The sequence below is a fragment of the Ambystoma mexicanum genome, chromosome 14 (assembly GCF_040938575.1).
Source record: "Ambystoma mexicanum isolate Mex_15411 chromosome 14, UKY_AmexF1_1, whole genome shotgun sequence".
NCBI lineage: Eukaryota > Metazoa > Chordata > Amphibia > Caudata > Ambystomatidae > Ambystoma > Ambystoma mexicanum.
This window is the reverse complement of record NC_090940.1, coordinates 171,590,938-171,618,499: the sequence shown is the minus strand read 5'-3', so window position 1 is coordinate 171,618,499 and position 27,562 is coordinate 171,590,938. Positions and strand designations below refer to the sequence as shown.

Here is a 27,562-nt window from a genome sequence, read left to right as displayed (position 1 = left end):
GTCCCAGAAGCGGCTGTGCAGGTTACGGCCCAGAGGCGTAGCCAGGATTATCTAACAAGTGGGGCCTGAAACTAATGCATTTGGGCCCATCGCAGTGACATTAACATCTGTAAATGCACACCCAGCGCTGCTGACTGGCCATGTACAGATTTTGGGAGGGCCTTGCCCACTCAGACCCTACCCTGTCTTTGCCTTTGTTACGGTCTATCAGACCTATGAATGGACATCTCACAAGTGTACAGATATCTGCGTACTAGAGAAAAGCCATTAGCAGGTGCTATACTGGATCATGCATGTGCTGCTACTGGATCACGCATGTGCAACCTTGTGATGATGTCAATGAGGCTAACCCCACCGCCAGCAGACACGTGGCACCGTAAGCGGTGCATGATTGATAAAGCTGGTGTCCAGAATCACCATAGATAATAATGGGTTTTCTTACGACGTCTCCTTCTGGGGCACTGGTTGCTGACTAAATCAGCAGCGGTGTAGATGAAGGTGGTATCTGCCGTGGGTCCGCGGTGGGTGGCAGTGGTACCACTTGCGGAGATAAGGAGGGTCATGCAGTGTGTCATCACGCTGCCGGTGCCTGCTGGTTCTCATAGGAGGGTTCAGTGGTTCCTGTGTATTAGATGGCGAGCTTGTGTGGTGGTGTTTGCCAACTGAAAGGCGTACCGCTGCAGCAACATGTCAGACCTGCTGGGCATGGCGGCGGTTACACATCTGGAGTTGCTACTGCTTGTCAACAGTTTCCGGCTTTGCTCTTGCATTGATTACTGTGACTGGTGATGCAGGAGGATTGGTCGAGTAGTTACTGGGATCCGGCCTATCCCCTCGCGGATTTCCTTGCGCGTGTGATATTTACATTCATGGGTCTGATAGACCGTAACCTGCAGAGTGCAATAATACAGGCAATATGTGAAATAGATGGAAAGGCTACGCAGAGCTGGCGGGGTCACGCAAAGGTAAACATCAAGTGATCCAACCCTATCACTTAAGATGTTCATTACCAATTATTTCAGTAAATAATGTCCAAGTAATCGCTCACACAAGAACCCCAACACTGCAAAACCTGGGAACATGTTTGTAATTTTTGGGAGCTTGATTTGTGTAAGTCTGTTCAGAAAACTCTTGGCATTCGTGTTACTAAAGATGCCACCCGAGAAGATGAATAACACTTGCTGGTGAGGTAGGGGGAGGGCCAGGGCAGGCTTTCCCCCACTACCATCACTTGCTGAAGACCTTTCTTTAAGATAAAGGGCCATCATGACCTAGGAAACCGGAGGTTGCCTAGGAAAGTTGCTGCACATGTGGCTTCGAAAACTGCAAAAGGGAGGAGCGTTCTACTTCTATTCTGCTTTTCAAGAAGTGTCAGCAAATCCAATCTGGGATATGAATACGTATGTTTTTACCTCTTTCTACGGTATTCTATAGTTTATTATGAACCCTTAATGTTTCCATTCAACTTCTTAAACACGTGGTGCGTAAAACCTGGATATACTTCAACTAAGTTCTTAACAGCTGAAAAGAATCATATTTCTATATTTGCTGTATTCAAATGAATAAGGATGGCATTGCCATTTGGGAAACATATTTATACACCTCAGTTGTGCACCTATAGCAAACATGTAACCTGTTAGGGTGCATCTCCGTAACCATTGATCCGCTATTTTTATTAACTTGTTTGCACATGTGCGCAGTCATTGGTTTAATCACATCACCGTTTTGATCTGTTAACACAATTAACTAATACTGTTTTCAAAAAAGAAGAAAGAAAACCTGCAAAGGCTCCGCACTCACAGAACGCTCTGTAACTTCCTCGTAAGTGATAACGCGGCACTCGCGGCTCTCTTAGCCACCAATTTGAATATGCTTAATTTTATGCATCCAAAAAGGTGTAAATAAAACTTCCAACTGATGCGTTTTGCCCAACTTGCTTCTATCCGTGGTGATTTTTGGATACTGAGGCTTGAGTCTCATTACTCCATCTTCTCGGGTTGGGTGTATAGTCGTGGGTTACAATTCTTATTGGTCTGTGTGGACTTGTCACAGTAGGGCTGGTTTCACAGGGTCTTCGCCGTGATTGGCTGCGGGTAGCGGTCGAAGGGTAGCGGTTGAAGGGATTTGCAGTGGTGGCAGTGAGTCATCTGATCAGAGGGTTCGGGTTCTGATCCAGTCCTTGGCAGAAGTTCTAACTCAGCTTTGCTAGATGTTCGTCCAACATCTCGATGCCCAGGTCTCTGTGAAGGTCAGCTGTCCTTGTGAAGATTGGAGCTCCAGACGATATCCGCACCATGTGTACTCACATTCTTCTTTTATACACATTTTTTTCAAAAGCACATGCATCAAGTCCTTTTTCTAATTCAAAGACATCCACTGGTCAGGGTATTTTAACCTGTCTCATTCAGTCACCATCTTGGAGTGGTGTTGTCCATTCCTCCAAGTAATCTTTGGCAGTCCTGTTGCCAGGGGCGTTGCTGGGTCTGGAAAAGATCTGGGAATACGCTAATGTTGGGACTCATGGCTAGCCAGCCTTTTGGTTGTAGCCCCTGAGCTTCTATCCAGGTCTACAACCCAAAGAGCCAGGGTTATAGCCCCCACAGGCCCCCCCTAGCAACACCTCTGCCTTTTGCATAAAATTGTGCTAGGGAACAGTTCCCCGATTGGCATGAGCATGGTAAAACCAGGATAGAATGGTTCCATGTGAACATGTCCCTGGAAAAAAGGCAGCTATGACAAAAAGTCACCTGGAAAAGGCTGTTGTGAAGATGCCGTCATTTTACATGGAATGCAGTGGACACCCCCGCAGCCCCCGGCCCCATCATATGTTCAAGGGAAGCAGGGGACACCTCTGCAACCCCCGCTCCCATTTCCTGGTGACTTTTTGCCATGACAGCCTTTTTCACAGACATTTTCACTGGATAAAGATAAAATCCACTTCAAAGCTAAGGCAATAGTCCACAAATGCCTATATGTCCCCTGGTTACTTGAAAACATGTGTTAAGGCTTATCATCCGGTGAGAACCACTAGATCCAGCAGGGGTTTTTACTGTCTGTTCCAGGGACGTCATTTCACCAAAATGCCACAGGTAGCATGACATCACAGGACCCTTGACCCCTGATGACATCTCAGGAAGTGATGTCATTTGACCCCCACCCCAAAGTGACATCGCGGGAAGCGATGGAACACAACCTTTCACCCATTAACAAAACAGGAAGTGGCATCACATAGCATTGTAGACTACGAAAAATATGGTTACGATATCACTATAATGTGATGTACATTTCATACAAGAATGGATCGCCATATGTATCGTTAAGATCAGTGTGTACAGGCCCATATTACAAAATTACTGTGAATGCAAGCAGACGTCCATGACCAAATAATAATGATGTGTTATTATATAGCACTTACGCTTAAGCGCTTTATATAGAAAGAATATACACCCAGTATCTCCCAACCTGTGTTGGTACTCATTTATCGACCTCAGAAGGATGAAAGGCTGAGTTGAGGCGTTTAAGAACAGACTAAATCAGCGACTCACTTCCTGAAGTGTGCCTGAAATAAACCTTTAATGAGTCTAGCAATTATTGTATAGAATTCCAGAAAGACACATTATTTGGTATTCCTATTCTTGCTTGTTTAGGGTCAGTGCTGAAAGTGTTAGACTTGTGGCACTCCTGTTCTTATTTTTCTTCTTTTTTTAAGAGGCCTGAACAAGAAAGCCAGCCACTCCAGAAGTAAAGAGCCACATGGTGCTGGCTACAGCCCAGGAGCTTGCATTAAAAAAATAGAGGTCGCAAGGGAGACCACAGAGGTCGCAAGGTAAACCTCAGAGGTCGCAGTTGCGACCTCTGGCAACCCCTAAATAACGTCCATGGTCTGTTCTTAGGAGTCAACGAGCTAGAGGTATGGGCAGGTCAATGGCCGTCCAGGCTGCCACGTTATGGAACAACCTTCAGAAAGTTTTGCGTGCTGAAAACAATTTGTTGAGCTTTAGAAAAAGGCTGAAAACCATCATGTTCGAGTAATTAATGCTGGATGACTGTTGTCTGTCTTTCCTCTTCTCTCCACTTTTTCTTTTGTCTTGCTTCTCTTCTCTGTGCCCTGGTGCCTGCAGGCTGCGGCGCATTACAAATGAATAAATTAAATAAATAACTCAAATGTATTCTCTTCCAATGCTTGCCTTACACTGGATAGTACCGTACATTGAGTATTTCGCAAATGCATGTCTTATACCATTACAATGCACAGTGCCCCATACCTCATGAATGACATCATATTTCCTCTAATTTCACATCATTTGACCAATGCCATTGGCTGTCAGAGCATCTATGCACTATAGGATCAGAGCAAGATGCACCTTGCCATTGATACTCCGAATGTGCCACAGAATACAGCCTGAGTTCATACTTCAGAAATTGACCTACACATCGAAATACTATATATACGAGTCCATAATTACAAATCATCCTTAGGGTGCTAACTACATCATCCAGATTTTGATGTGCGGAATGTACATGACAAGCATAGAATAGTTACGTCCTGATAATCAGGGAATAATGAAGTGCATAATGCAGATAATAGTTCACTTTTGTTAAAGTGCATAGTGCATGATCAAGAACTCACTAAGGTGCATAATGCCTAATGCAACAAGGTATTAAAGTGCATAGTGCATGATCAAGAACTCACTAAGGTGCATAATGCCTAATCATAAATACAATGTTTTTTTTTTTATTATTTATTTGTTTATGGCTTTCCTAAGAAAACCTTTACAAAGTCAACTGAGAAAAGAACATTAGAAACTTTAAAAACATAAACCTTGGAAGTCGGTCGAAAAAGCTCACCCACTAACGGCATTTGAGGTGTACTTTGTGAGTATCAAGCAGCTTTCTAAGACCTTTACAATTGCCGTGGTGAGCATAACTTCCTGACCGGAGATTAGTCTATCCCAAAAAGAGTCTTGTGACAGGGTCTCCTCTCTAGCGACGAATCTTCCAAGCAGCTGCCGTCTTGCGGTCCAGGTCCCCTCGCACTCTAGCAGCAGATGTCTCAATGATTGTAGGTTCGGTGGATCGCAAAACCTGCAGAGCTTTATGGTCTTATCACCCTGGTGTCTTTGAGCCAAAATTTCTCCAGTGTGAGCCAAGTTAAGTCTTAGTCTGAGAAATAAATCATAAATACAATGCCTAATGCAACAAGGTATTACAGTGCATGGGGCAACTGATATTGAGCTCCTGTTGATAAAGTGCATGCAGATATTTGCACTCTAATTAAAGTGTATAGTTCATGATTAAAAACTCATTCAAATGCATAGTGCCTGATCACAAATTAACTAATACTATAGATGTTTTTCATTCCATCAGCAAAGGCGTTTTGATGAAAGTGGTATAATCAAAGTGATTCATTCATCTTGTATCTATGTAATATTTCGTTTTTAGGGTTAAACTCTAAATAAACCCTGATTTGATTTATAAAACAATTCAACACTGATGAGGAAAATCTTTTTTATGTCTATTTCTCTGCATCTGGCATGTGGCCAACAGCGTCTGCTTTAGCCAATTAAAGGTGGTTGTCTTCTTAATCTGTAGCGGATATTAAACAAAATGGGGTCAGCTTTAGACATTTGCTAGGGAGCAGTATATCTTTTACTTTGCTGTTCGAGTGGTCTGTCCTCTTTTTCTTGTGTAGGTTCTTAAACCATGCAGGGTTAGCTTACCTAACACCAATCCACTTCTTCATTCAGTCCCTTATGTGGGCACGTGTTCAGAAAATCCACTTCAGTTCTTTGCTCATCAATATTTCTTCTCTTATTTGTTTATTAGCCCCCATGAATTTACATAACACTGACCACCATATATGTGTCTCCTGTGTCTAAAAAACCTGCGACCAAGAAGACATGATAATTTTATTATGTATATATCTTGAGTGTTCAGCGATCACAGTGTCACCGGGATCGGTGATATCTTCGCCCGACAGTGTAGATTCCGAGATCTCCCCCTCCCCCAACTCCTCACCTTCTTCTTCCTTCCAAGAACCCTTCTTTTCCTCTCTTCGTGATCGCACCTTTTTTTTATGTAGATAGGGACGACCCCGGGAGGAAGCCACCGTGCCCCCCAAGAAGGGAGACCAAGGGGCCCCTCCCCCGGGAACGACCAGGAGGGGAAAAAGCCCTAAGGCACAAAAAAACCCTGTGCTATCGCCGGGTGCTTTGGAGGAGTGGAACCAGGAATCCTTGTAGGGTGAGTGCTGGTAGAAAGCGTCTGGAGGCAACACGAGGAAGTGAACCCCCAGGGACACAGGCAGTCCAGTAAGCGGTCCGAGGAACTGGTACACGGGAGGCAAGAAGTGGAGGTAACAAAACAGTAAGCAAAGGCAGTCCGGGGGAACAGGCAGGAGACTGGTACATGGGAAGGTCACAGAAAACTTATCCGAGCGGTGGGCGAGAGCAAATCCAATGGACAAAGCAGGGAACTGGTACGCAGAAGAGACGGAGCAGAGCGAGAGGAAGAAGGATACAGAAGGAAGGAGCAAGCGGAACAGTCAAGAGGAAGAAGAGCGGTAAGTGAAGATGGGAAGGAGGGAGGGTAAGCAAGTTGGAAGGAGGGCAGAGGATGCGGGCGAGTGAAGCAAAGCAAAGGGAGCGAGAGAAGGGCAGGCAGAAACAGCAGAGGAACGAAGGATGAGCGGTAAGGGAGCCGGACTGGGCGCGAGGACCCAACCGGCGGAAAACGAGTAACCAAGGTAGAGAGCAACAGCGAGCAAGCAACTCAGGGCTAACGGGACGAAACCGGAAGCTTTGCGACGCGTCCGTGACCCGGATGCGGCTGGTTAAAACACCTGGCCGCGGAGCGCTCAACCAATGAGAACAGAAGGAAAGTGAAACCAGGAAATAGGGGGCGTGACAGAAAGCTGCTGGCGGACGGGACTAAGTTCCGCGTCGCCAGCGGCTCCATAGACGCCAGGAACTCGGCGGCATGACACAGAGTTCTTAATTTTCGAGTTGTTGTTTCAATGTATATTACCACCATTTCAGAGTTGCTGTTTTATAAAACTAGACGATGGCGCAGAGAGACCAGCATCAAGCTGTGTGTGTTTGTTAGTATACGGGCAAACCAAACATGTGCCACACAAGTGACATGCTACAATTGGTGGCATAGATTGGTGAATGTATTAGATTGTACTGGAGAAGTCCTTTCTTGCTACTTCTCTTCTTAATCCGTGTACCTGTTGCTTGTGCGCCTTTTCTATTTATTTATTTATTTATTCATTCATTCATCTTTTGTAAAGCACACTCAAGCCCGCAGGCATCTGGGCACTGGTTACATGAGTGAACAGTATCAACAAAGCGGTAAATGACAGTAAGAAGAATATCAAGACAGTATGGTAGAGACATAGGATGCTAATGAGTTAAATAGCAAGGTCTTAAGGTTCTCTCTGAAGGACTTGTAGGATGGTTCTGATCTGAGTGCAGGTGGCATGGAGTTCCAGAGCTGGGTGGCTTTGGCAGGGAAGCTGGAGCCACCGATTCTTGTTCATTTGAATCTGGGCACGGGGAGCTTGAGGCTGTTGCAAGAGCGAGTGGGCCTTGAGCGAGTGGGGTTGGAGAGTCCTTGCGAAAGGTAGGGCGGTACTGAGTTGGAGAGGCACTGATGAGTAATAGCCAGGGTCTATGAATACACTAGTTTGCTGAAATTAGACTTACCACAGGATGAAATTGCACAAATCAAGAAAGGATTCATAAGAACTGAGGTACGCAAAGTCCTGATGTTGGAAATTCTCTGAGGCAAAGCACTCCCCCAAAGGCTGACAGAAAGAAATCAACCAAGACCATTTATAGACCGCAAAGATTTTAGAATTAGCATTACTGTATTGCTCTATAGGGTAGTCAGTTCAGGGTCCCATCCAGGAGCAGTCAGTTGCCAAATGCCTGTCTTGGTATCAGAAACCCGCCTAACACTTACATAAGTATAGACCGTGTGGCTGTTGTGAATCTGGGTTTTGCATGCAGGGCAACAGTGCAGCTAAAGGAGTAGCCCAGATTGTGCCTCACATGCTGCAGCTGATGGGCTATATGACGTAGCCCCATTCCCTCTAGTAATGATATCAAGCATTGGCAAAGCCAACAGTTTTGTCTTTTGTGTAGGCATGGCATAGGCATTTGCCAGGCACTGCCATAATAGTGCTACCTGTCCATGAGATGGCAACAGCTGGAACATGGTGTGGGTACCTGGACATATGATGCCAGTGTCTGGCAAATGCCTATCTAATACCTTTACACAAGTCAGGACTGTTGGCTTTGGCAATTCTTGCTTTTAACAGAACTTAATTTCAAGGTACATATGGCAGGACAAAGGTACTGTTTTTAAATCAAGAGGCTGAATACTGATTTGTAATTACACTAGCACACCTTATGTAGCACACGGTTTGATGTTACTGCATGATACAGCTAGCCCAGAGATCCTAGTAGGAGGTGTTTTGGCCGAGGAAGGGCAGGTAGTGTGTGGAAATGTCCATACGAATTAGAATGGTGCTGCACAGTCAATGGGTGGGTAAACAACCAAACAGCACCCGCAAGCTATGAATCTCTCCTTAAATCCCATTTCCTTCCTACATATACTCCAATGCAATAATTTCTGCTTATAGGTGGCACTTAAGCACCACCCAATAGCCGAAAATAAAAACTGGCGCTACTCCTTTTCATCACTCTGCTTCCAACTTTATTTTTACATCTCTCACCGCTCTCTTTTATCTCCCTTTATATATGTATTTAGGTTGTAATTTGAACACTGCACGGTAACTTCTTTCCACTCAGCATCGGTTTCTTCTTCACTGCATTTATTATATGCAATAATGATTTACAATTTTACCTAAACAAGTGTTTTTCGATGGATGGGATACAATATTATGGAACAGGTTTTTCGAAATAAAACCTGTCACCAGAAAAATGGCGATGGCCCAGCAAATGACCCGCCTGCCCCTGCACTGTATGATTTCCATGCTGATTTTTCTGGGACCCTATGGAAGCAAGAGTCTGTAATTTTCAACTCTTTGGGCTTAATTCACAGAAGCGTTTCATAATGGCAAAACCCCATTGAAAAACGCTTTGTGAATTAGGCCCTTTCTCTTTATAATATGTTAATGTCTTCAAAAAGGTTAAAGGGGAGATCACATTTTCCGAATTTTAAATGGCACTCCACACTGGATTCCTAATTATTCTAAGCTCTTTGATAGGTGCTATTTGTGTCCAAATTGATCGACCTCGGAAGCACAGGGTTCAAATCTGGGTCCTACAGGCTGAACACAGATGTCTGGAACAAACATTTCACTATCCACATTACAACGTGACCAGGGACATCATTTTGCCAAAATGCCAGGAGAAGTGCAAGTGACATCACATGACCCTTGATCTCTGATGACATCACAGGAAGTGATGTCATTTGACCCCCACCCTGAAGGACATCACGGGTAGTGATGGCACATGACCTTCAGATACATCTAACACCTGTGTTTCCAGGCACTCTCATTTCAGCCAGATATAAAAACCGAGGCACAGAAGGAGGCGTGATTTGTCCACGATCACACATTTGGGGAAGGTCATTTTCCAGATTTGACGTGGGGCCTATATGTAAAACATACATAATGCAGTACTTGTAACAGGGTAACCGAAATCTCTAATGCAGGTTACAGCTAGTGTATTTATTTATTGTTCACTTGTTAGGCGCTTGTACAGGAAGTAAATACTGTTTAAAAGCGCCCACAGGGCAACAGGGAGGGGACATGGGATGATAGACAATGTAATTACAATGATGTTAAATAATTAAATACAACAATATAAGAAGAGACAATGGGGAGGGGAAAACGAACCTACTATGCCCTGTGAGTGTTCAGAACATTCATGTGCAGGGGGAAAGGGTTATGGGGTAGGTGCTGTGGTGCTCATGGAGAGCGGGAGTTGAAGTGCTATGAAGAAAGGTAAGTGCAACCCCCAGTGGTGGAGGGTGAGCCGAGGCAAGTGCAGGAGATAGGCAGCAGCAGAGATGGTAAAATGTAGGAGGCCAAGGCCCAGAGGATGCAGAAGGGCCCTGCACCCCAATCAGCTACTGTGTGATTAGCTGGGGAGAGAGGGAGGGAAGGAAGAGGTAAAGAGGGAGGTCTTGAGGCTTTTCCGGAACTTAAGGAGGTCCTGCCCAAGACAAAGAGGGAGCGGGAGGCTGTTCCACAGAAGGGAGTCCGCTGACGAAAGCGATCGACCACCTGCCCTCTGTTTAGCAAACCGCTTTACACAAGGAGTTGGTGCCAGAGGAACACAGGTGTCTAGAGGGGGAATATTTAGTCTGAAAGAGTTGCAGATAGACTGGTCCCCGGCCCCAGACAGCCTTGTGGATGATGCAGAGGGATTTGAATTTAATCTGTGCTGCGACCGGAAGCCAGTGAAGACTTTGTAGGGCAGGAGAGATGCAGTCCCTGGGATTGAGGCCAAGGATAAATCCTGCTGCCCTATTCTGAATTAGCTGGAGTGGTCGTAGAGTGGATGAAGGTAGATTAAAGAGGAGGCTAATACAATAGTCAAACCGAGAGCGAACCCGAGCCCAGGTAACATTGAGTCTCTGGGGAAAGATGAGGAAAGGTAGAATTCCTTTGATCTATAGATGAAATATCTATAGATCAATGGACACAGACGTAATCGTGATCTGTGGCATTTATGTGTAAAACAAGCCGAAAAAGCACTGGCCTTTGCGAGGAATGGGCTGTCTGTTTACCGAGGAGTAAAATGCTGCACGAGCAAGGCCTGAAAATGTAATAATTGACCAGGATTTATTATCAACAAAATTCCCTGGTTATAAATGTATCTATGAGTCAGCTACCGCCACGATAGAAGAAACCTATTGTGCAGATGTAAGCTGAGGCCATCTGTCTCCGTGTGCATTTATCTTTAAGTTATGTGAAAAGCAACCACATGTTGACCCCCACATCCCAGAGCCAAACACAACACCTCAATGTGCTAGTCTTTGATACATGACTCTTCTTCAGTCTTTTTTAATGAGTGAGGTGTAGGGAGGAGGGCGCTGCACTTCCCTCAAGAGTGGGGCTCAATCCATCTATGATTTTCAAAGCTTTATGTGCGAGATGCGTTATTCAATGACCCCCCCAGGACCGGCCCGTGAATGAAGCTTCCACAAAGCCCTTTTCAAGAAGGAGTTTGAGTGGGGAGGGGTGTGTCACTACATGGCTCTCTCACATCTGAGACTTTGTGCCAAGCTCTTATTTTCTTAAACAGTGTTGCACCACAGCAGGGTCCTGGTCGAGTTTGCGGCCCTTCTCAACCATTCACATCACACTTGAATGCGTTCAAGGTGAACAGAGCTCAATCAGTGGCGTAGCGCAATATATGGGGGGCCCCCTGCAAGCAATGCTTAGCCCCCCCACCCAAGCTCCTCAACAAAGCATGCCACACCCCGGCCCGGCCCAGACCACCACATGTGCGCAAAGTCCCTGATGATTATGCCGCTGCTGGGGCATGAACTACTCCAAGTGAAAGAAGTACATTTGTTCGATAATCAAAGCTTAAATGTTCCACCGAGCATAGAAAGAAGGGGGTGGTGCCTGGTCCCAAAATATACCAGCCACCAGTGGTGGCTGGTGAGTTGTTTTATTGGAGGGTGTACATGTTTGCCACAATTATGCGACTGTGACGGAACATAGTGAGGGGGCCCGAACTAACGAAAACAGGTTTGAGCGAGTCAGGGGGATTCTTCCCCCTCCCATGAGAAAATGTTTTGACTAAGGGGTGAAAATGGTGCACTGCACAGCCCACTTTCTGTGAAAAGTTGGATAAAAGGCCAGACAGTTTGCAATCGGTTTTGTGTGGTGTATGGTAACACATGGAAAAAATGTACAATAGATGCAAGTCACCAAAAGTGCACAAGCACATTTCCCAATGCATTGTCATGCTAGTCCCTTCAATATTTGCCAGTATAAAAAAAATGTATGCTTGCTCCACCAACATATGCTGGTATTCCCATATGAGAACATACTCATGTTCGCTTTGAGATATTTATTATAGTATCATTACTGGCACTAGGCACAAAGCTGGCTCTGCTAATATATGCCAGTACTTCCTATGTGAGAAAATACTCCCATTGGTTTGTCCATTAAAAGTGACATTTCACAATAAGAAAACATGTCCAAACTGGTTCCAATGTAAGTCAGTCTAGACCTATAAGAACACTGATCATCCTGGCTTCATCATAGATGCTAAGTTAATAAAAAGTCATGCTACAGTAAGAAATATACAGGCCGCTACACCAAAGCGTCTGTCTAGCAAGATAATACTACTTATCATGCTTGCTTTATCAAAGATGCCGAGTGATAAATGTCATGACACAGTAAGCAGTGGATGTACCAAAATGCCAGTCTAGCCAGGTAATGACACACATGAACTTAGTTTTGCATGACAATACCAGTAAAACATGCAAAGACAATAAAGGATGTGCCCAAAATGTTCTAGGCACTGTGAGTAACCAGAAGGTGTCTCACCCGCTAGTCCCCGGGGGTCTCTCTGTCAGGTGACCAGGGCACGACCCTCGCCTTTGGATCCAGACCCTGGAGGTGCACCAGTACGGGAGGATCACTTGGGTGTGGGGTCTTTGGGGTGTGGGAGTGGGATGCCGGATGGCGAGACACGGTATTCCTCCCCCTGTAACCTGTTTTCTCAATTCTAGCAGGTAAGATATTTAGGAACTTTACCCCCCACCCCCGCTTTTCCTACGCAAACACTTTCTCATGGACAGCCCGCTCTGGGAGAAAACAGACTCACACCCGAGCATTACACCTGACATGTTCCAATACTGTGGTCAGGCAGAGTTAGGCAATTATGGTTAACAACTCACACCTGACTCCCATTAAGCTTCCACACATGGATAAAAGGCGGAGCAGGAGAGCACACTCTGAGCGAGGCAAAGCACATGAATGTATAGTGTTTTCCAGACAGCAGCTGAACGAGGGTAGAAAGGTGTCAAACCGAGAAGGGAAAGCAAGGGTGGGGATACACTTGACCTTTCCACTGAGAAACCGTTGTTTTTCAGAAACCTTCATATTGGAGAATCTAAGGCCAGGGAAACAGACTAAAGAGTTCCGCATTGTGTGTCAAAGGTACCCGCGGCCCTCTTGCATGACTGAGCAAGTCATGGAGGAGCTACAGCTGCTGTGATACCGTCTGTGGCTCCAGGATCAAAGCAGTGCCAGAGAAACCAACACAGCCTGTGAGTTGGGGAGTTTGAAGCAAGACTGATCTGTGTTGAAGTCAAGGTTGCAAGCGGTAACATTCTATGAGGAACACAAGAGCGAAGAAATAACGCATATGAAGAAAGACGGAAGTAAAGCTTAATTGCTGATGGATGTTTTAACTTTAATGCAAAACCATGAAAGTGCGAAATAAATTAATAGGGTGGTCCGGCAGCGCGGGTGTGCTTAATCGAAGGTCTTTGTAAGGTATCCAGCCAAGAAGTGGCAGAAACGAAAATGGAAGATTTGTAAGAACATTGTGTGAAGTGAATCTAAATGGTCCTGCGACGGTTTAAGCAAAACCCATCTCACATTCTTAAGTCTGCGATTTTTGATATAAAGAGGAAAAAGTAGAATGTGAGAATACATGGTCTGAGCACGATCGAGGGAGACCAATTGTGAACAATGTTGTAAAAAGGGGTACGAGCCCGAAGGAGAGAGACCCATGATGAACACTGGAAGCGAAAATGTATGAATGTGAAAATCCTGATAAGAAAGGAAATGTGGTTCTTGTTTGTTACGACAAGCCCTCTGCAGTAAGAGTAAGAAAAAGGCTTTGGTGGAAGGCACTGTTACCTATGCTTTGAACTGTATCCTTGTGGCAGATAAGCCAGAATGTGTGCGAAGCTCAAATGTGCTGCCTTGCCCCGTGCTGAAAACGTGGGAAAGATAAGCCAACTGCTCAACTATCCTGAAATATTATTTCTTGAACACTCATCATTTTGCAAACATTATTGTCCCACACCATTTGTATTTAGAAGTAAGGATTGGCAATACGTTTATTAGAATAGGCCCTTTTATTTTGACAAAGTCTCTTCTAGGATTGCGTGATTATTATTTGATGGTCGTAGCTTACTCCAATCCTTAGATTTAGGCTTACTTAGGCGTTCAACCAACCCATTGAAGTTCAATAAACACCCTTGAACTGGGATCACTTGTGTCTGTCTTCACTGTTTGATACCATGCCTTTCTTACAGCATGCACAGGCATCCCCTTTCGCCCACCCATACATCTCTTACATTCATTCACATTGCATTCACCACACAGGTGTGTGCCCACCCATCCAGAACAGTGACACACATGATCACATTCATACTCATTAACCCACCAGTCACTCACTCATACACCTTCTCTTACATCCACTCTCACTTCATTCTCTACACAGGCACACACCCCACCCACTCACCCACCCACCGACTCAGAACATTCAAACACACCCTATCATATTCATACTCATTCACCCACCAGTCACTCACTCATACACCTTCTCTTACATCCACTCTCACTGCATTCTCTACACAGGCACACAACCCACCTACTCACCCACCCACCGACTCAGAACATTCAAACACACCCTATCATATTCATACGCATTCACCCACTAGTCACTCACTCATACACCTTCTCTTACATCCACTCTCACTGCATTCTCTACACAGGCACACAACCCACCCACTCACCCACCCACCAACTCAGAACATTCAAACACACCCTATCATATTCATACTCATTCACCCACCAGTCACTCACTCATACACCTTCTCTTACATCCACTCTCACTGCATTCTCTTCACAGGCACACACCCCACCCACTCACCCACCCACCAACTCAGAACATTCAAACACACCCTATCATATTCATACTCATTCACCCACCAGTCACTCACTCATACACCTTCTCTTACATCCACTCTCACTGCATACTCTACACAGGCACACAACCCACCCACTCACCCACCCACCAACTCAGAACATTCAAACACACCCTATCATATTCATACTCATTCACCCACCAGTCACTCACTCATACACCTTCTCTTACATCCACTCTCACTGCATTCTCTACACAGGCACACACCCCACCCACTCACCCACCCACCGACTCAGAACATTCAAACACACCCTATCATATTCATACTCATTCACCCACCAGTCACTCACTCATACACCTTCTCTTACATCCACTCTCACTGCATTCTCTACACAGGCACACAACCCACCCACTCACCCACCCACCAACTCAGAACATTCAAACACACCCTATCATATTCATACTCATTCACCCACCAGTCACTCACTCATACACCTTCTCTTACATCCACTCTCACTGCATTCTCTTCACAGGCACACACCCCACCCACTCACCCACCCACCAACTCAGAACATTCAAACACACCCTATCATATTCATACTCATTCACCCACCAGTCACTCACTCATACACCTTCTCTTACATCCACTCTCACTGCATACTCTACACAGGCACACAACCCACCCACTCACCCACCCACCAACTCAGAACATTCAAACACACCCTATCATATTCATACTCATTCACCCACCAGTCACTCACTCATACACCTTCTCTTACATCCACTCTCACTGCATTCTCTACACAGGCACACACCCCACCCACTCACCCACCCACCGACTCAGAACATTCAAACACACCCTATCATATTCATACTCATTCACCCACCAGTCACTCACTCATACACCTTCTCTTACATCCACTCTCACTGCATTCTCTACACAGGCACACAACCACCCAGAACATTGAAACACACACACTATCACATTTCTTCTCATTCACCCACCACTTACTGACCCACAGCACATACATACATCTGACATGCACTTCACACATGCAAAATGCACATCACATGTTTTTCCAGCTTTGGCCTGTCACTCCAGGCCACCCTCGGCTCCTCCGTGCTGCTCACAAACTAGGACCAGGAAGCTGGGAGAATTCCTAGTTCCTTTATATGAGCCGCGAGGAAGCCGGAGGAGAACGTGGCATGTGATACGGCTCCAACCACAACTGAGCACTCCCTTCTTGCGCTACAAGCCCCGGCCCAACTATCACCCTGATGGGTGAGGACTGGGCTGGGGACCCCCCAGACCTGGTGTGGCGGGGCACACTGCACCATAGTGGCTGTACAGGCCCCTGCTACGCCAGAGCTCAGGTGTGGCCATTTAAGAAAAATAAAAATACAGGGGGAGTAAGGGGGACCATAGGGCTCGCGGCTGTGACCCCTGGCGACCCCCAAATGCCATCCCTGTGCATTTGGTTGTCAGGGCAAAGTTCCCCCTAGTCCTAGTACAGAATGGTATTAGCACTTCTTTGCCCTGGTGCAAAAATGCATTGAAAGTATATATTTGTTGCACTAGGGCAGTATTGTCCTAGTGCCAATACGATTCAAAATTGAACTTGTAATAGTGCAAAGGTTTTGTAACATTGACCAAACGTTTTTTCGGCTAGGCACACAGTGCCCTAGTGCTAATACCATGCACAATTGCACTTACTCCAGTGAACGTTTCTGTAATCTGGCCGCATATATGTATCAATAATATTGAACTGTTGGATGGGTGCCAGACAGAATTATTTCTGCTGCCGACTGTTTTGAGACGGAACACTTACCTGAACATGGCTAACCGTCCTTTCTGTGCCTTTGCAGGCAGCTTCAAGGCGGCGGCCAGCGGCACCATTCTGAAGCGTCTGTCGGAGAACGAGAAGCAATGCTTTGAGCTGCTGATGAAGGACACCCTTAGCAGCTGCGTGCCTGCGTATCACGGCGTGGTGGAGAGAGACGGCGAGAGTCACATTCAACTGGATGACCTGCTCACTAACTTCGACGAGCCGTGTGTCATGGACTGTAAAATGGGTGTCAGGTGCGGACCATTCTCATGTATATGTTCTGTGTATGTTTGACTTGGGCAGCAGAGGAACTTTAGGTCTCTCACAAAATAATTCTAGAATTTCTACCTGTTGTTATGACTGTGGTTACCTGTGGAAGAGTACAGATTAAAAACAGTGTCATGCTACTTGGGTTAAGAAACCGCGCTGGTGGCAACAGTGTGCGGTATAAGAACCTTTAACATAACATAACATAACACCCAAAGGGAAAGGGGTTAAAATATCATGTTGATGGCCCTCATTAAGAATATTTTGGTATTTATCTGGCAATACAGTCACTCTAAAATGAATGACTCCTACTGCATGCAGTAGCCTAAAATGCCACAGTATTTAGGGCCTCATTGTGAGTTCAGTGGTGCAGTAAAAAGGGGCAGTAATTATGTTACCGCCACTTTCCTGGGCAGTAGTGGAATTACCACAGTTTTTACTGCATCGCCGAATTCTGAGTTTTGAGGAAAAGTGGTGGATTCCCCTCCGGCAAAAAGCTGGAAGTAAACACTACACTTTTCCTCCAAAACCTGGCAGATTTACCATAGTGGAAATACGCCTTGCAGTAAATCCACCAAAACCCCATGGAGTCCTGCGGGAAGTACACCACACTACCACCACTCGTAGTCCCGTGGGACAGCCGGGCACCCAATGCATTTTGCCAATACTGTCTGGAAGGTTTAAATACCAGTAAAGCCACCATTAGACATCTGGCCCAACTAGCATTCTATTGAAGTTCACTATTGGAAAGTAAGGTGCACAACAGGCTTTAGGAGATTTTACAAACTATCACGACGCTATGGGGACTATCCACATCACCGCATTCCATCTATGGGCAAACATTCTTCAATGTTTTAACACTGTCACTTATGAATGCCGTCAGCTCCATGTGGGAGACAGGACCCTTCCAAATATGTTAAATGTTAAATGTTAAAGGTATTTGTACCGCGCACCGTCACCAACGGAATTGGTCCCCAGGCGCTCAGGCAGATCTGTAAATGATAAAGGTGGGATGGGTTAGTAAGGTGAAGGAGGGAGTAGGATAGTGAGAGGAGTGGTGTTCTGTTGGCAGCTTCAGCTCAGTATACACCGGGTGCTGAGCTTTGGTGCGGGTATCGGATCGGAGTCAGTCCGTGTGTGCTGTTGTTCCGGCTTATGTGTTGTTGCAGTGTTGTGAAGTGCATGCGGCTTGTTGTGCGAGAGATGGTTGTGTGAGTTTTTTGAGTGAGATAAGTATGCAGAGTTTGAGCTTATATTGGTTAGTGGGTTACCTGACCTTTACCATGCTAACATTCACAGTTCTGTCTCAGTGTGGCACTTGTTGGCCCTTACATTCCCATCTAGACGCTGCGCGGGCCAATGTTTAGGACTTCATCCAGGTGTGGTCCTGCCAACATTCACACTTTTATCTAGATGCGGCCCAGGCTAGAGTTTAGAGATCCGTCCAGGTGTGGGTCTGCTAATATTCACAACTCCAGGTGTCTAAATATCTAAGAACAGATTCTTCACTCACCATCCCACTGGGATTTATTCCAATGGTTCCCAAGTTTGCTCCTGTGTGTCCCGCTGTAACTTGGAACTGTGTTGTTTTTGCTCCAAGGTGTCCCTCTGAAATTATCCCCACTATGATCTTGCTTCCAGGTGCCTCAATACAATTCTTCTTCTAGGATTCTCTGTAGGGGTTTCCCCCAGAGGGTATCAAACATTTACTGCATCTACAAAAATACAGAATGCAAGAATGCCAAAACTTTTTTGGGTGATTTTGCCGTAATTATATTTGGTGGGTGGTTTAGAGTAATACATTAGATAAGGAGGGTATGGGGGTATGAGGGAGGTCTCCCCTGCATATAATTGTTCAACATGTTTGACTTCTATATTATAATTTCACAATGATCACATAAATACTCCATAGAGCGATGTTACTCATCTGTTCACTTGGTACTCTGAGGAGTACGATATGAGAGGCGGACACAAAGTTGTAATATTCTCAATATCAGACATCTTTATTAAAACATAAGGGTTGAATGAAGGCCTCTCCATCCGTAACCTAACGAGAGATTCCCTACCTAGGAAATTAAAACTAAAGATCAGTCTGGGTCAAGTCGTTAAAACTTAGAAAACTGTTGTTGTGTCCAAAACATACTAATCTGACCCTCACACTAGAAATGTTAAACTAAGGGTGCAAGGAAATATCTTACACTTATACTTGGCAAAAGTGTTCATAAACAAAACAAAGAAATACATCCAACAGAAACAATCTTCTCCAAGCAGAACTTCCCTTCCCCTAGATTTAGGTAGAATGCCAAAAGTGTCTCTACCAAGCAACAATTCCTTTAGGATGGCAAAAGTGTCTCATTCAAATAATAATTCTTTCAGGATGGCAAAAGTGTCTCTTTCAAATAATAATTCTTTCAGGATGACAAAGGTGTCTCTTTTATACAATAATTCCTTGAGGATGGCAAAATTGTGTTATAACGTGATATGATATTGTATTTGTATTGCGCTCGTAGAGCAACTAGGCAAGGGAGGGGAACAGGGGAAAACACAACACATCAACAACAATGATCTTACTAGGCCCAGTGACATTGAGAAAGCGCAAGTTCATGGGAATGGGAAAAGGGAAAAAGTGCATGGAAGGGGGAGAGTGGAAAGTGCGGAGCAGAGGAGAGCAGATAAATAATAATAAATAAAAAATAAATAGAAAATGGGGGCAATAAACAGTGTTAGTGCAACCAGCAAGTGGCAAGTGCTGTGTTTAAGGCAGCAGACTGGGTAAGTCTGGTAAGTGCAGAAAAATAAGATAAATGTGGGGGTGGGGGGCTGTAAGGGTACAGATACAGTCCCCAGTGCAAGAAGTGACCAGAAGGCAGTGCAGGAGGTTGGCAGGGTGAGCGGGTACCTGGGCCCAAGGGACAGAGGGCGGCCAGGTGCACAGAGCCAAGAGAGAGCAGATCAGCAGGGGATAGAGGGAGTGAAGAAGAAAGCAAAGAGGAAGGTCTTGAGGTTCTTCCAGAACCGCAGATGCTTTTCCTCAAGTTTTAGATTGGCAGGGAGGCTGTTCCAGAGTGAGGCCCCAGCCGAAGCTAGAGATCAACCCCAGCTCGTTTCTTTGAAAAATGATTGACCCGGAGGGCGTTAGAGGTAGAGGAGCGAAGAGCTCTAGATGGTAGAGAGCTGTTTGATATACTCTTTTACCATGTGCTTTGTAAACTAAGTAAGTTTCTTTATACAACTTTGATGGACCTCCTGGTATGCTCCCCTGCCAGGACTCCTCTAGTAGACTCTTCAGATCCCCTGGTATACTCCCCAGCCAGGTATCTTGCTATAAACTTTGAGTGGATTGCCTGGTATACTCTCCTGCCAGAAATCCCCTTTTTGGGTTACGTAGATGCCCTGGTCTACTTCTCTGCCAGGTATCTCTCCCCCAAATATTCACTTGCCTGGTGTGTTCCTTTCACCAGGATTTCTTCTCTAAATCAATGGGCCTCATTACGAGTCCGGCGGTAACCGAGGCGGTAAAACCACCTGGTTACTGCCGGACTCGTATTACCATTCCGCCTCTGTGACTCCTGGAATTACCGGGGCATTACAACCCCGGTGTCCCGGGAATTCCGGAGGCGGAATGGTGTTAATCCCCATTCCCATTGAGTCCCATAGGACTCAATGGGGATGGGGATCATGGAAACACTGGCACCATCTCGTGATGGTGCCGGTGTTTCCTCGTCCGCCTGCAGGCGGGCGGTGTTAAACCCGCCAGGCCTGACGTGGTTTGACGCCTCCGCCTGCAGGAGTTGTAATCGCCTGTCATGGAAACAACAGTGGCGGCGGGTTTACCGCCACCGTTGTTTCCATACCGGGCGAGTTATAATGATGCCCAATGTCTCTTAACACACTTTTGCTATTCCTGCTCTGGGCCAACTACATCTTCCCCCCGAGCCCACACGACCACGTGGAGCCTGCTGGATGTCCTGATCGGCCGGGCATCTACAACATGGCCGCTGGCCCTCAGTGCCTTCCTTGAGCACCTTTCAGCTCCAGGAAGGTTGTGTGATTGGCTGAAGAAAAGAAAAAATTGCCCTTGGCCCTGGAGACGGCAGGTGACGCCGACCCCCTCATAAGGGCTTGGGTCCTTCCTTTCTGGGCCTGTCTGGGTCCCGGAGGGGTCGGAGGGACTCCAACCTGCTGCATGCCCGTCACCAACCACTACCTGTGGATTCGCCCAGTGCGCACAAAAGCCAGTAAGGCATTTCTCCCCTCCCTCCAGTGGACTTGATGCCTCCTATGTGCCTCCCCACAGGGCCCCACATTGCTGGCTTATCACTTACGCAGAGTGCGCCCCCTGATATGTCTTCTCCTGCCCCTGCCTGGCTCTGATGAACACTAACTTGCCGCCTTTTCCCCCATCTTGCTGTCTCTTCTCTCCCAGTTCCCTCTCCCTCCATCCTGCACATTACCGTAGTGTCTCATCTCAATCCCCCATCTTCCACGCCATATGGGCCGGATCAATCCTCATTGACTTCCTGCACTGCCGTTTTGTGACGAACTATACCTATGGCCTCCATTATCATTTTCAGTGACTTCCTCCACACAGGCCTCATACCTAAAACTGTATCTTGAGCCTCTCGCCTTCATTTCACAATGCCTTTCACCTCCCACATATAAGGCCCTTCCTGTGACTTTTCTGACCACACTATACCACGTATTGTATGCATTTCTGAAATGACCTTCTTTAATAAGGGCCTCATCACAAGTCTGGCGGTAATGCAGCGCAATTACCACCAGGCACTAATAGAGTTACAACTGCGTTGTGCGGTGGAATTAGCGCTGCATCACAAACTGGCATGAACGTGCCCCCGACTCTGGCAGTAACACTATTAGTGCCTGCCGGAATAAGGGCTACCACCAAGTAAGCAGCGATAATAGCGTTACCACCGGTGAACCCAGCGCTATTAGCGCCGGCGGAAATTGCATCACTGCCGGAAAAGGAAGCATCGCAGCAGCCATTTTGAAAAACACAATCCATCAAATATCTCCACTCAGTGCAGCCATCTAGCCCTGCAAAGCATCCAAAATGTCCCAGGAGAGGCTAGGAGGCAAGGGGGCCGAACATCACCTCAGAAAGCCCAAATTTAGCGAGCGTGAGCTTGTGGTCCTCACAGATGAGGTAGTGGCCCACTGTGAGGAGCTGTATGGATCCAGGCAAAGAAAGACTAGTGGGCAGCGATGGAGAGCAATATGGCACAACATCGCCCAGAACATCACAGCAGTTGCCAGTGTACCCCGTGATGGTGAGGACTGTCGGAAAAAGCTTGGACTAGCCTATGGTGCAATAGGCCCATGGTCGAACCATAAATGCTGATGTGGGGCAGTTTTTTTGGTCTAAGTGGGCCACTTATTTGGCCAATGTGGCCCAGTTTAATGAGTTATTCACTATGCGGCTAATAGTTTTGATCAGTGTTGCTGAATAAATATTCTTTAACATGCACAATTTGCATCACATTTTATCAATGAACTCCCAGTTGGGTACTACTAAAACACTCGGTCACAAAAGGAATGATTAGCCATTTGCAACGATGGGCCACTTTTATATTGGTGCCCGAGACAAGTGTATGGGCCAGTCCAACCATGACTGCTGTCCCAACACGGCCGGGAATTCCTGGCGACAGGAGGAGGCACTGCCAAGCCACAGGTCCTCACTGCATGGGAGAAGAAATGCAGTATGGTGCTTGACCTTGAGGGGTAGGAGTCGGCAGTGCAGAGGCAGGAGCCAGGAGGCAGGAGGTGAGTGAAACACCTCACCCCCCAATGCATCCACAAATGACAACCCAGTAAAAGAAGCCCCAGTGGACAGGGACACAAGTCAGCAGACCCCGAAGCTGGGCATATCGACAGGGCAGTGACGGGACGGCACATCAGTCACCCCCAAAGCAGCCATCGGGCAGGGCACCAACGCACCCCTGAGTGTCACAGCAGCACCTTCCCCCTACTGTCGCACCTCTCCCCTAATGGCGCACCCTGTGCCAGCAGGATTGAGGTACATGAGCAACCATGGCACCATGCAGCAGTTGCCCCAGTATATAGTGGACCCAGTAGGACTGCCCCATGAGGGCATGGCAGACAAGCCACAGGGAAGAACACGTCCCACACACAGACATGTTCCCAGCCTGCCAATCACTGTGCACTACTGTTGAATGCACATGAGTGCCCCATAGAGCCATGACGGTGCCATGGAACAAGCCACCCCCCAACCCCACCATGTCACTGCCACCCGGGAAGGGGATGCTGGGCCATGAAGGACCCCACGCATGCATATCGGACCACATTTGCCCCAGCATGGACACATTGCCCTACCCAAACACAGGTCAATGAGCAACAGGCCATGGGCCACACACCTTTTACTTCATGCTACACCATGACGGTGGCCTCACATGTATCCTCCCATGGCCAACCATACCCATTTGCCCATATGTGTGTGTTCACACTCGTACCATAGCAATTGTGGCTTGCATGCCAAAACACATGGGGGAACCATACCTGACATCTTTCTCTATGTCCCCTACAGACACTCACACATCGCTAGAGACTACAGAGGAGGAGGAGGAGGCTGCCAACCCATAAGGCAGTGGTACTTCAAGACCCTCAGAGTCTGCCACCAACACCCCATATAGGCGCACACAATCCACGCCTAGGCGCACAGACTGTGGTGCAATGTCTGCACCCAGCAAGACCAGGCTTACAGGTGACCACACAGGCCCTGCCCCAACCCCAGTAACCATAGCCACAGAGACAGAGGCAACACCTGCTGCCACAGAAACTGAAGAGCCACAGGGGAACAGCAGCACAGAGTCACCACTTGCTGAAGGCCATCAATCCCCAGGTAGCACTCCGTGCCGCCAGCGCCATCAATCCCCAGGGAACCCTCAGCGCCGCCATCATCATCAATCCCCAGGGAGCCTTCAGTGGCGCCAGCGCATGATGACACCTGAGCCGGACGCGGACACCCCAAGCTATGGCTCACCGCCCGCAGTCCTGGCTAGCCCCTCCCAGACACTGTAGTGCATCTAGCAGCGTGCTGCTGCAAAGACTGGATGTGATGGAGTGCAGGCAGCATGAGATGGAAGGATAGGATGCCCTCTGCACACCTGCAGCCCATCAGGGACTGTATTCAGGGGGCGAACCCGCAGGGTAGTGTTACAGATGGTGCGGAACAGGGCTGAGATCAGTGCAAACACGTCCGCCCTAACATTCTGTGTGCAACGTGTCCGTGAAATGACAGAGGGAGTCTCTGCCCTAGCAGAAGCCATATGGCAGGGCAACGAGATGCCGCGGCAGTGGAATCTTGTGGCAGAGTCCATCCCATCCACCTTCACCACACTCACAGAGGGTTCACAGCAGGGCACGTCATGATGACAGTCACAGTGATTAATGCGCCCAACATCACCTGGGGCTGGCAGGGGGGGAGGGAAGAGGCCTGACAGTGAATGACACTGGGACACCAGCTGCTATGAGTGGCCATGCCGAGAAGTTGGTGGTGGGAACGTGAGGGCAGATAGTGTGCTGGGGAGTTGGTGGTGGGAGGGTGGAGGGGGGATAGTGTGCTAGGGAGTTGGTGGTGGGAGGGGCAGGGAGGATATTGTGCTGGGGAGTTGGTGGCGGGAGGGGGTGGGGGATAGTCAGGGCACATAGTTAGGATAAAATAGTTGAACTACATCAATGCAAGGACATTCCTGTTTGTGTCAATGTGGAGTTTATTTAGAGTGACAATCACACAGTGGTGCATGGCTTGTGCCAAGGAAATGATTTAAAAGAAATGGTCAATCAGTGCCTGGCGAGCCAATCTGCAATCCCTCACTTCATCTCTGATGTTGCCTGCTGTGGCCCCTGCCTCAGACACTTCATCATCATCTTCTGGGGGTAGCATGTCCACATCAGGGGGTAGGGGTACATTCCCCCTCATGCAGAGATTGTGTAGCATGGCACACACAGGCACTATTTTTCCTACTTTCTCTTGGGCGTACATATGGGCTCTGTCTGTATGATCTAGGCAGCAAAAAAACGTGCTTTCAGGAGACCAAAGGTGTGCTCTATGCACACACCGGTCCTGCTGTGTGCATGGTCGTAGGCTATGTCGTGCAGTGTTCGTGGATCACGCATAGGGGTCATTAGCCAAGGCAGCTGTGGGTATCTGAAGTGGCCTGCATGGGGAGAGGCACAGACATTAGTCACTGTGAAATGTGTGGAAGTGGACTTACACAGCATCATGGCAATGATCATCATGTGCATGCATATGGGGTTTTAACCCATGGCATGTGCCCGTACAATGTCTATGCATGCAGTGTTACTGGTATCATGCATTGTATTGGCATCACATGCATCCAGTTACGTTGCAGCAGATGTATTTTGATGTGTCTGTTGGTGGCGTGTGTACCTGGTGGCTGTCTTGTGGCTGGATATTGCTCTCGTGCATCTGGCTTGCTGGGTTGCCTATCAGTATTCACTATGCTTCTGGGGGCAGTGGGTCAGCATTGCGGGGTGGGTGTTGTAAGCAAGGGATGGTATCAAGCAGTGAAGACAGACACAAGTGATCACAGTACAAGGGTGTTTATTGAAAGCCTATCTAACCCTAAATCTAAGGATGGGAGCAAGCTACGACCATCAAATAATAATAACGTAGTCCTAGTGGAGTCTCTGTCAAAATAAAAAAGGGCCTATACTAATACACCTATTGCCAATCCTAACTTCTAAATTCAAATGGTGTGGGAAATGGATGTATGCAAAAGAAAAGTGTTCAAGGAACAATATGTCAGGATAGTTGAGCAGTTGGCTTCCCTTCCCCACGTTTTCAGAATGAGACAAGGTGGCACACTTGAGCTTTGCACACACCCTGGCTTCTCTGCCACGAGGATGCAGTTCAAAACATAGGTATATGGACCTTCTTCGCCAAAGTCTTGTTCCCAATAAAAGTCTCTTATTGCAGAGTGTCTGGTGTAACAAACAAGTACCAAACATTCAAAGACTTTTGACTGTGCAATTGATTTTTCTTAAACCATTGCAGTACCCCTTTGATTCACTTCATCCACAAGTTTCACTTTATTGTTTTTGTTTCTGCCACTTCTGGCTGGGTACATCACACAGAGACCTTCGATTCAGCACACCCGCGGTGCCGGACCACTCTGCTACTTTGTCTCATACTTTCTCTAATTCATATTAAAGTTCAAACATTCATCAGCAATTGAGCTTTACTCACAACTTTCATCACACACGTTACGATTCTTCCCTCCTGCACTCTTCATACAATGTTGCCACTTGCAACCTTGACTTCAACACTTGCATCGGTCTCCCCAACTCACCGGCTTTGTTGATATTTCTGGTGCTGATTTGATCCTAGAGCCAAGGGTGGTACCACAGCAGCTGCTGCTCCTCCCTGACTCGACCATTCATGCAGGAGGGCCCCAGGTATTTCTGACACAATACAGGATTCTCCAGTCTGGTTTCCTGACCTTTGGCCTTTTAATTGAAAGGTTTCTGGAAAGTAACAGTTTCTCACCCGAAAGGTCAATGGTATCTCCCTCCTTGCTCTCCCTTCGCGGTTTGTTCCTTTCTCCCCTCGTTAAGCTGCCATCTGGAAATGATGTTCCTTTGTGTGATTTGACTCACTCAGAGTGTGCTCTCATGCTCTGCCTTTTATCCATGTGTGGAAGCTTAATGGAAGTCAGGTGTGAATTGCTAACAGTAATTGCCTGACTTTGCCTGACCATAGTAGTGGGACATGTGAAGTGCAATGCTCGGGTATGAGTTTGTTTTCTCCCAGAGCGTACTGTCTGTGTGAAAGTGTTAATCTAGGGAAGGGGGCGGGGGGTTACAGTTGCTAGCTATCCTACCTGGTAGGATGGAATAAAGGTGTTACAGGGGAGCAGGGGGATACTGCATCTCACCATCGGGTGTCCCAATCCCACTCCCTGAAGACCCCTCACCCGGGTGATCCTCCCACACTGGTCCACCCCCAGGGTCTGGATCCAAAGGTGATGGTTGTGCCCTGGCCACCTGAGAGGGAAATTCCGGGTACTAGTGGGTGAGACACCCTCTGGTTTCTCACAGTGTACATGTGTACTTGGGTGCAGCGCTGGCAGTGCTGCTGTTGTGTGCTGCAATGTGAAACTTTGTTATTGCTTTTGATTATGCATGATGGATTGTGGTTCCTGTAGTCATGTGTGTGAAATGAATTGCTGCTGTATGCATTCATCTGCATGTCCGTCCAGGTGTTTTTTGATATGTGCATGCTCCCTGGGCTGTACCCTGTCACTGGTGCAGGAATTAGCCGGGTACTGGTTTTGCATTTACTTGTCATGCCATGCTTTGTGTCATTATTCACATCCTCCCGCCTCAATTTGGTGAGGTGCTTCACAGTGCATACGTGCCGGCAGTTTTACTCACTCACTAGCCAGGTCCATTGTCCTCTGTGCCTCTCCATGTATCCTGACAGTGTGCTGTTCCGTAAGACGATGGAGTCATGGGTGGAACCTGGGTAGCGGGCACAGCAGAGGGTGATGATGAGGTTGGGCAGTCTCAGGTCACCGAGACATTGAGGGA

General features: G+C 47.1%; 1 protein-coding gene across 2 annotated transcripts in view; it reads left to right on the top strand.

Moving 5' to 3' along the window:
- ITPKA (inositol-trisphosphate 3-kinase A) overlaps positions 1-27,562 on the top strand; it is a 716,275-nt gene that overhangs the window by 332,307 nt on the left and 356,406 nt on the right. For both annotated transcript variants that reach the window (XM_069638830.1, XM_069638829.1), the window contains exon 3: positions 16,746-16,959. In XM_069638830.1, the coding sequence (XP_069494931.1) occupies positions 16,746-16,959 (214 nt within the window). The remainder of the gene's footprint in view (positions 1-16,745; positions 16,960-27,562) is intronic.